This window comes from Triticum urartu, chromosome 4, assembly GCF_003073215.2.
Source record: "Triticum urartu cultivar G1812 chromosome 4, Tu2.1, whole genome shotgun sequence".
NCBI classification, from domain to species: domain Eukaryota; kingdom Viridiplantae; phylum Streptophyta; class Magnoliopsida; order Poales; family Poaceae; genus Triticum; species Triticum urartu.
In genome coordinates, this window is record NC_053025.1 from 3,660,353 (window position 1) to 3,670,195 (window position 9,843).

Here is a 9,843-nt window from a genome sequence, read left to right on the forward strand (position 1 = left end):
TTGAATGGCTTTTATTCAAGCTCCCCCGCTCCTAGGGTTCCCCCGCCCCCGTCGCTGGCTCCCCAGCGCGGAGCCGCCGCCGCAGCGACCGGAGCCCGCCGGAGCCGCCAGCCCCTACCCCCTCCCGTTCCCCTTCTCCTCCCCCCCTCCATTCTCCTGTACCCCCGCGCCGCCTCCCCGAACGAGGCGGCCGGGGGGGCTTCCTCCGCGCTCCTCTAGCTCTCCCCCGCGTCCATCTCTCCTCCCGCCGCCGTCAGCGTGCGCCGCCGGTCCTCGGTCGCGTGGTGCTGGCGGCTGTGGGCATGCCCTTCCCCGCGCGCGGCCCTTCCCTGCTCGGGCGGTGATGGCCGGCGGCGGTGTGCCTCAGCCGGCTTCGGTGCTACCCGTCGGTGGATGCCGCGGGCCGCGGTGGTTCTCGACACGGCAGTGTGGCCGTTGGCCGTGGGGCGGCGCGGTGGCACTGGGCTTGCCGGCGCCCGCCCTACCCAGATCTAGGCCTTGGGCCTCATCCGGGTTGGGTGGGCCGGTGGCTCGGCGTTCGGCGGCGTCGTTCCCTGGTGCTGCAGCTTGGTGACAGGACTGTCCGGGTCCAAGTGGACCCGGCCGGGCATTCGGTGCCCGGCAAGTCCTTGTTGCTGCGTCCGGTCGGCCCCGCTAAGGCGGTGGAGGTTGTTCCCTCCCTCCGGTCGCGTTGTGATTGCTCCCGTGGCCGTTTGTTCCCTTTCCATCTCCAGGTCTCGTGTTGGCAACTCCAGTGAGGCGGCGAGGGTTGTCCGGTAAAAGTGGTGGTACACGCTGGTGGGCGGTTGTTGGGGTGATGCATGTCGAAATGCCTGGGGCGGTGGTGGTGGTCGTGGATCGGGAGAAATCCATGTCGGTTGTTTGGCACCGACGCTGTGACGCCTGCAGGCTCCATCGGTCCCTACTTAGGGGCGTCGGATGTATCCCTTCCCCACCATCCCCCGTGTACCGGGGGAAACCCTAGAACTTGTTCGGGCAACAACGACGACACCGTCGCATCCCTTCTTGAAGGTGTTGCTTGGTGTACGGCGCTTCAGGATGCTGGGAGCGTGGTGGTACTTCTTTGGAGGGTGCAGCGGTTGACGGGCTTCCTTTCTCCGTTGATCTGCCGATATCGGCATTTATTTCTCTTTTTTCTTCTTCTTGTTTTTCCTTTTGGGCTCTGATGTGCTATGGCCCTAGCATATTGGATGTATCGGTTGTCTGCTTTATAATATAAAGCGGGGGGGGGGGGGGGGGGACCCTTTTTCTTAAAAGCAAGACGAATCTTCCACTCGAAAAAAATTAAAGATCATAAACTCTGGGTAGCAGCAGCACATCAACAGGGTAATAAAATGTTCAAATGACTGTCTCACACCAAATCCAATCTTACACACTGACAACACGCTGTAACATGGCTTTTATTCAGCTCAAGAACAGGAGCACTAGAGGGCTACACAGACAGTCAAACACACGACAGTAAGCAATCAACACAAATCTTCCACCGGTAGCACCAACACCATCTGTCGAGGAATGGCTTCCCCGAGGCTGGCGCTGGCCAGGGAGTGCCAAGAGAAGCAACAGACAGTTAAGGCATACCTAATCAAATAAAGCAAATCATGAAATGGTTGATGGAAAGGAAGTAACATGAATGATGATATGGGCAAGCGAAACACACTTGGTATCGGTGATTTCCACAAGCCCGTCTCTTAGACTAGGCGGTCGTCGTGAGCGGGGTGACCGGCTCTGCCTTGGGAACAGGAAGGAAGTATGTGATTCTTCTTCTCATCCTTCTTGTGGACGGGAAGTGCTTCTTCTAATTCTATTTCTTCTACTTTCTCTTCTTCATCCTGGAACTTTGGCCTGTGATTCCTGTCCGCCAAGGTCTCCATCCCCATCACCGCCAAGAGGAGCCAGATAGTGGTGAGACACTCCCCGCCATCACCCAGGCTCTTGGCGTGTAGGTAGCCCCTGCACCTGCTGGCGGAATAGCAGAGCATCTCCACCCACACACCTTGGATCACTATCCACCTATCTTCCTCACTATCCAGCATCATAAGTTCTCGGGCGAGCCTACGTGCGTCGGAAATCATGTTATCTGAAGATGGGGGCATGCTAAGAATCTCCCCTGCAAGAATTTCTTCTGTCATGTCCTTGCCAATTTGGTTGCTGGCCATGGTGAAGAGATCCGATCTGCTGCCGAGCATTAGCATCTCAGGACGGATGAGAAGCAGGTAGATCATATAGTTGGATATCTCCCTGCTGCGCAATGTGGCTTCTGCTTGTTGACGACATTGATGGGATGTGTTGGGGTGGTAAAAGCAGAGGTCCGTGGCAATGTGCCAGAGGAGGACGCTTTTGTCGAAATTCATCTTCAAGCTCCACCCTATTTGCTTGTGTCTTCTTAGAGCCCACTGGCCTCGAAGCTCATTGAATTTCCTGTAACTTTCGGCGCCACATATGTAATTATTCCAACCATCTTCCACGTGCTGGCGAACCACCCCCGTGATTTGGTAGGCTCTAGCTTCTTTTTTAATATACCAATGTTGGTTAACAAACTCCCTTAGAAAGTTGAAGGCAGCAAGCTTCATCAAGAATGTGGGCTTCTTCTTGCGAACACAGAAGGACATGATGTTGCACTGAGATACCATGTCGTGCCACCCTTCAAAATGCTTCATAAGGAACCCCCCACTGAAAGATGAAATGCACTGGGCCAAAATCATGTAGGACAAAACCATGCAAGGAAGCAGGAACTCCAGCATGGCGGTGAAACAGAATAGGATGTATGTCACTGTGATGTCCTTCTCCTCGTGGCCATCCTTGCGGCTCGTGGCCAAAAGCACTATAGAAGATAAGGCCAGGAATGGAAGAAAAAACATGAAGCCGGACCCATATATAGTGCCAAAGGATTGTACTCTGGTGTACAGCATACTGAATGTATCTCCAAGCCTAGACCGCAACTCTTTGTATTCATCCTCATATTTACTATGCATAAATCCTGACAGGACTTTAATCCGAAGAGAGTATGGAACAGACCGATCAACAAACATATAATTGCTTAGTGATCTAAGCCCATACCTTCCCCCGGACTTCTCCGTGTCCAGTAGACATTTCTTTGCATCTTGTACATATTCTTCAAGCGAATATGTACGCCCTTTATGTTCCACTTCAAGCGAAGCTGGCATGCTGTTAAAGCTGGCGGTCCTGAGGGCCCATGGCTTCTGGGCGAATTTGAGGATGCCAAATAGAAAGAGCAAGACCCCTGCTGCCAGCAACCTCTTCTCGCCAGACCACCACTTGCAGAAGACGTACAAGGCAACCGTGACCTGAGACACCAGGGTTATGGTATGCCGTTTCCATAGCTCATTGTCTTCGAGGCTGTAGGCACTTATGAATGGCTGGCCGCCGAGGTGGATGAGGAGGACAGGCGCCCATAGAACCTCCAGGGCGGTGCTCCCCCCATCCAATGTCCGCTTCTGGCGGTTGAAGAGGGTTGCGAGGGCGTAGATCGCCACGGCATCGCTGCCTATGTAAACGATCCACACCAGCACTCTCATCCTAGACATGGAAGGAGATCTACGCAGCCATACACAGAGGTAGAGGAGGTACTGCATGAAGAGGCTGGCGAGGACAAGCATGCGCAGCTGCCACTCGTCCCACCATCCCACAGCACCTGAGAGACTCATGCATGCACTGGTTTTGCTTCCTCGTCCTCTCCGGGTGGTGAGTATTGTTAGTTTGTCTAGGAACAAAGATAGGACTGGAACAAGCAGGTCCTTCTCTAATGAAGGCTGCTCTCGAGAGAGAACATGGAGGGCATTGTGTCTTTTGATGCTGCTGTGCTTTGCGTGCTGGTGGTAAATAGATATTCCCTCTCATGCTCATGATTGATGCCATTTTATTTGCCTTTTGCTTTGGCTTTTGCTAAAGATTAAAGTCATCAGTGGCAAGATCTGGTCGTATTTGGTAAGACTTGGCCGCTGGATTGCTTAAACTTGTCCCTGAACCCGGCCTATAAGTAACTCAAGGTGTGCGCAAAGGGTGCTCGCGTCACATCTCCTACTAGCCTACAACGACAAATGCAGGTTAATCGTATTTATACGTTTCTTACGGACGGACAATTTTTTGAACTCTGGCATCTCTTACTAGCCAATTTTCAACAGGTGCAACTGAATTTTTACATCAGAAAGTTTTTTGGATGACAATTTTCAACCAATGAAGGTACGGATGCACCCCTACCTATGAGCACAAAAGAGATTGAGACGATAATTCTTGAAATTGACAAAGTCACCAGAAACACCTCGTAGTCCACGGAAACGTCCTCTCCATCTAGCTGAACATCGCTAGAAAGCATGAAATAAATCAAGTTAAATATAAGGACCCATGTCAGTTCACGCAGGGAATGAATATCATGTTTGGAAAACTTGAACAATGTTATATTACGATCATGAAAATTTTCATATAAATCATAAAAATATATACTATTTTTCCAAAATATTTTATAAAAAGTTATGTTATACTATTAACTAAGTGTGACTCCAACTTATCTATCCATCCGCTGAAATGAACAAAAACCTAACGTTCAAAAAAACCTAATATACTACCGCCATTTTTATATACCTAAATGTTCTTGAGTTATATGTTGTGCTTTTCTACCTGTTTGGTCCGGCACCAAATTGAAAAGATCGCAATCTATCATATTGTGCGGTCCATGACAACTTATACATGCATCATGCCCTTTCTCATAATAAACTCACGTCACTCCCTTCCGTCGTGCAACCAGAGTGCAAACCTAGTAACTGCCATTGAGGTCTTTCGTCCACCTCCCCCCCCCCCTTCACCGCCACAAGAGGGCCATGGCTTCCAAAGCCTTGAGGTAGCTCTTGACGTCGGGCACTATTGCGTGGTAGCGTGCCGGAGCCAGTTGGCGGCCGCGGCATGGCTCGACGTGCCATGGGGCAGAGTGCCACGATTAGTGGTAGCACTACGGGGCGGTGCACACGTGGCTGGGTGGCGAGGTTGGCTGCATTGGTGCCTAGCCAAGATCCACCCCATCCGTCGGTGTAGGGTGTGAGTGACTTGGGCTGCGGGCGGCTGCCCCTGGCTCTGCGACGAGCTGGTGGGGGTGGCCGCATAAGTAGTAGCGGTGGCTGGCTAGTCATGCAGGCCTAGTCCTCGTCAAGACCTTCCTGGTCTGGTGCATGGATGATGTCGGTTGGCGTGAGGAGGCATCTCCGGAGAGCACTCGTGGCTACTGCTAAGGGTCTATTTATTGTCCCGCGACGGTGGGCGAGTGGCTGCGGGTGGCCACGCGGGGATGTGTGTTGGCTACCGTGGTGAGCGAGATGGGGTGTGTTCGGTGGGGACTGGGGAGGTCGGTAGGAGGGAGGGGAGGCTCTGACGTGGTCGGGCGACCTTTCGCGGGCGCTGGGGTGTGCCGGTCGTGGATGCGTCCACTCCTCCTTCTTGCCCTTCGAACGCGGGCAAGTAGGGGCTCCGTTGGTCAGGGGTGGTCGGTCGGGCCAAAGCTGGGGCCTTTGGTCTGCGACGGGGTTGTCTAGTTGCATGGTGGCGGTCCTGGTGGCAAGACGTGCGGTGCTTATGGCGGATGTATGGTTTGGCAGTTTGGGCGAGGTGGGTGAGCGTCGGGGTGCATTACTTGCCTGGCTCTTCTGCCAGGACGACAGTGGTGGCGTCTACAGGTGTTGTGTCCTTCATGAAGGCTCCGCCGATGTTGTTCCCGTCTCCTCCGATATGCTCCTGGTGAAAATTTGATCCTTGTTTAGACGGACTAGTAAGCTTGCGCGTGCAATGCACGTCAAACGTTGACCAATAGGATTCACACCGGTATAAAATAAAATAAAAAATTCAGAAAAAATAAACTAAATTGATACACAAGGTTGTGAATCGGGCACTCAGTTTGTTTTCCAATAGTGAGACATCACTGTGGTCATGTTGTTGCATGTATATTGTTTAATTTGTTTGGTGTTTTGATAGGTTGTAAAATAATAGAAAGCTAGTTACTTTTGACCATAACTTCATGTCTGGGCTAAGTTGGAGCCAACGCCGCAGAGGGAATTGGAGAGTATATATTCATACCGGATGGTTGTGAATCGGGCACTCAGTTTGTTTTCCAATATAACTTCAATGTCCCCCTTGACAACCACTTTTTCCATCACTTATCACAAATCAATCGACCAAATCCACCGGCGGTAACAATACGGTATCTAAATGGTCATGTTTGTTATGTTAGAGAAAAATGAGACTGCTCAATTCCACCTGCTCCTAGTCCTTCCGATCCATAAAAAGTGTCGTCCATTTCGTACTAAATTAGTACAAATTTTGTACTAAGTGGGCAACACTTTTTATGAATCGGAGAGAGTAATGTCAAAGAAGGGTTGTTGACCTTATATTCACCACTGAAATGATGAGCATGTATCTCTTTTGTTTTTACCGGCTACTATTAATTTATGGTTGATGTTTGGTACTGCCTCTTCTCCGGTATATACTACTCCCTCCGTTCCACAAAACAGCTCATATATATTTATTGAGTTTGTTCCACAAAACAATTCGCTTTTCTCTTGGCTCCCATACCCGGCCAATGTGAGTGTTCGGGCAGTAGAAACGAGAGCTGCTTTGGTCCAAGTGCACAAATTTATATGAGTTGTTTTGTGGAATGAAGGAAGTATAAGGCACCCACGTATTCCTGTGTTGATAATTTAACCAATGTAACATGAGTTTTATATTACAAAAAATCATTAGAAATTCCAAATGCTCTATTTTCTAATGATATAATTTTTGTGATATAAAAATTATATTGAATTGATCTCATTAGCGATTTAGGGACACACGTAAGCCTTTTAAACCCGAAAGAAGGTAGTACATCGTACGAAAAAAGATACTCCCTCTGACCCATAGTACTTGTCTCAAATTTGTCCAAACATATGTGTATCTATGCTTAAAAAGCGTCTAGATACATGTAACATTTTGACAAGTAATTCCGGCCGGAGAGAGTACTTATTTTTTTTAATCCTTTGATGTTTTAATTTACTATCAGCTATTTAATTAATTCTTGGAAAGAAAGACACTCCAAATGTTTCAAGTTGTACCCGTATCTTAGCAATGCCACATAAGTAAGACGCTGGTGTGCTCTAAACTGCCGCGCCATGGTTCCCAGCCGGAGGTTTCTAGCTGTATTACGCGCGCGAGAGTCTGTCCATTGTCGAAAAAGAAATGTATGCTAGCTAAAAAACAAATCTTTTGACTATGTCAATTGTTTTCTCTTGACATCTACTCCACGTGGTTTGACCATAGCCAATCTATGCTTGACTGGTTCGAAGCTGGTTCAATTCTACATATATACAAAATGACTAATCAAGATGTTAACTGCATCTTGACTATTACACTACATAGCAATTATCACACGAGACGACTAATCAAGAGATATATACATGTAGGAGCACGATATAATGCTACCAGGATATGCAAGAGGTACAAGTACAACGGAACAAACCGTCCTGCTCGCCTTGGCACACATTAATTCAAAACAATTCTGTAAGAAGACTAACAGATTCACAATCTGAAATTAAGCAACAAACCGCTAGTTAGACGCTCATCGTTTCAGCCACGCCGTAAACATGCTCTGCATTCTCTCAGAGGAACGAAACAACCAAAGTTTTAAGCATCTTCTTGCTACCTCCTTCCACTCCACATTTTCCATTAGCTCTTGCTGCATCTCAGGAACCACCTTGTTGCTCTTGTTCCTACCTTGTATCGCCGCGGGTGCTCCTGGCAATCTTGTCGCGCTCGTCATGTCCACACATAGGTATGCACTACCATGGTTAGATCTCCAACTTATCTCGTACGTTGTAGACTCAACGTTATGATATAGATAGTCTATCGCCTTGGGCAGAAACATCTCGTCGAGCTGATCCGGGTGAACATTTACATGCGTCAAGTGTTGCTTCTTTCCATCGATTGCCTCTATCACAGAGCCCTTGCTTGTGGACTTGGGTTCCTGCAGAGAGTCATGAGGCATGAACAGAATTCCAAGCTTCAAAGGTCGGCAATTCTCCAAAGAAGCCAAGTCATATATAGTGACTGACCCATGCAGGTTAGGGTACTCGGATGGTGAGACGTGACGCTGTAAAAACACTTTACATACTGGTTCTGGAAATATGCTCGAAAGCCTCAATTTGTTTCCGCTGTTGCTTTCGTCGCCACGACAGGAAGACACGATCTTGTGCTCGTATCCTTGGCAACATAAAGGATCTGGGCGGGAGCATACAGCAAAAGTTGTGTTCATCTCATTCCAGTAATGTTCCGCGTTGACACTCATAACCTCAGGCGGTAAACATGAGAAATCTTGCGTAGGGAGCTGTGCGATCTCTTTAATGACAATTTCAGCCGTGGACTTGAAGTGAGGCGTCACCAATTGCAAGCACTTAACTGTAGTTCCGATTAGGTTTGTGCTCTCCGAGATGCGCATCATGAACTTGAGGGCAAAACTTTTCTCGGGCAATTTGCAATCTTCATATACAAAACATAGTATGGCCTCCAAACCACGCTCCTCGGAAGCTATGGGTTGTATGGTGAAGAAGTGATACTGGCCTCCTGGATGCAACACCATATATCGTATGGATTTTCCTTCAAAGATATGTCGGATGAGAGGGTCGAAGAACATGTGATGTCGTGGCGTTCCGCCAAGCTGCACAAACCTGATAAACTCAGTAGCACCATCCGCAAACCTCTCGAATCTCCGAACAGAAGTTATGTTGTCCGAGCAATGATCATTTTTGCGGCCGACGAAAGAGGAGATGAATGTCTTGGTCGTATGTGCAATACGTCTAGGAAGCGAGGATTGCCTTACCATCTGTTTTCTCTCATCTTCTTCATGAAAATGTTGCCTGCATCTGCGAACCGCGTCCTCACAGTCCTGAGCAGCACGCTTCAGTTTCTTTCGCCAATGGAGCAGTGGCGTGTCCGTAATCTGCCACTTGTTGGATGTCTCGAGCGCAGCCTCCATCCTGATGCGCGCCATCTCCAGCCTCTCTAGGCCACCTTCTGCGGCTTCATCCGTTTTATCGTGGTCTTTGTTGGTGGCAATACCAGAAATGATTCGGCTGACTGCCTCCCCGACAATGGCAGAACTGACCATCTCTGCCATTTCTGTGCAGCTGAAGAAATGGAGTGTCATTAGATTATTATTTTTAGACTAAAGTCTTTGGCCCGTCACTAGATTATTAGAAGACATGGTGAAGCTAATTTCGTAAAAGAAAAGGGGTAGCAGCGGTGGCTCTTCACGTGGTGAGGCAGATGCTCTGCTTCTTGAGCATGCATTTACTGATGGATGAATGAACAGAGGGAATGACGTTTGAATGTGATAAATCACAAAATTAATGGCTATACTCGATTCTTATTCAAGATTTCTCAATTTTTACTTGATCTGTAATGTCGCATAACACTAGAATAAGATGTCTGTCCATAGATTTACTTTGCAGGACCGCGGAACGACTGCTCCACATGCCTTTGCTGGCCGATGCTTCCTTAGATATGAGCTTATACAGAGTTCTGTCAAGAGAGAAGAGACTAATCCCTGGACAAGAATATTACAATCGCCGTATGTTAAAGGGGGTGTAAACTTTCTAAAAAAAACGGGGTGTAAACAAGATTTTCTGTCTGCATATTTCTTCTGAAAAATGATCATCTCCACCCACTTGGAAATCCTGCCTATAGGCTATATTAATTCTTCCTAGTGCAGATTGACAATGGAACCTTTTTCACTCAGAGCATCATAAATCCACACATACACTAGTACGATCTATGCAAAACCTCTATTCTAGC

The 9,843-nt window shown here is 48.4% G+C and overlaps 2 protein-coding genes across 3 annotated transcripts; both read right to left on the bottom strand.

Moving 5' to 3' along the window:
* Positions 1-1,326: 1,326 nt before the first annotated feature.
* LOC125553321 lies at positions 1,327-3,782 on the bottom strand. Of its 2 annotated transcripts, none has more exons than XM_048717129.1 (2): positions 1,679-3,782; positions 1,327-1,554 (listed from the first exon to the last, which is right to left on the bottom strand). In XM_048717129.1, the coding sequence occupies exon 1, from the start codon at positions 3,684-3,686 to the stop codon at positions 1,710-1,712; it is 1,977 nt and encodes a 658-aa protein (XP_048573086.1). In that variant the 5' UTR covers positions 3,687-3,782; the 3' UTR covers positions 1,327-1,554; positions 1,679-1,709. The 2 variants fall into 2 exon arrangements, with proteins under 2 accessions (XP_048573086.1, XP_048573085.1); XM_048717128.1 differs by having other exon boundaries at positions 1,327-1,599; positions 1,679-3,781.
* A 3,706-nt stretch (positions 3,783-7,488) lies between these two features.
* LOC125553323 lies at positions 7,489-9,170 on the bottom strand. The gene has a single exon (XM_048717130.1). The coding sequence runs from the start codon at positions 9,164-9,166 to the stop codon at positions 7,613-7,615; it is 1,554 nt and encodes a 517-aa protein (XP_048573087.1). The 5' UTR covers positions 9,167-9,170; the 3' UTR covers positions 7,489-7,612.
* Between the last annotated feature and the right edge of the window lie 673 nt (positions 9,171-9,843).

What these genes read in the sequence shown, in the direction of transcription:
- LOC125553321 (XM_048717129.1), bottom strand. Translation starts at nt 3,686, where the DNA reads ATGAGTCTCTCAGGTGCTGTGGGATGGTGGGACGAGTGGCAGCTGCGC.
- LOC125553323 (XM_048717130.1), bottom strand. Translation starts at nt 9,166, where the DNA reads ATGGCAGAGATGGTCAGTTCTGCCATTGTCGGGGAGGCAGTCAGCCGA.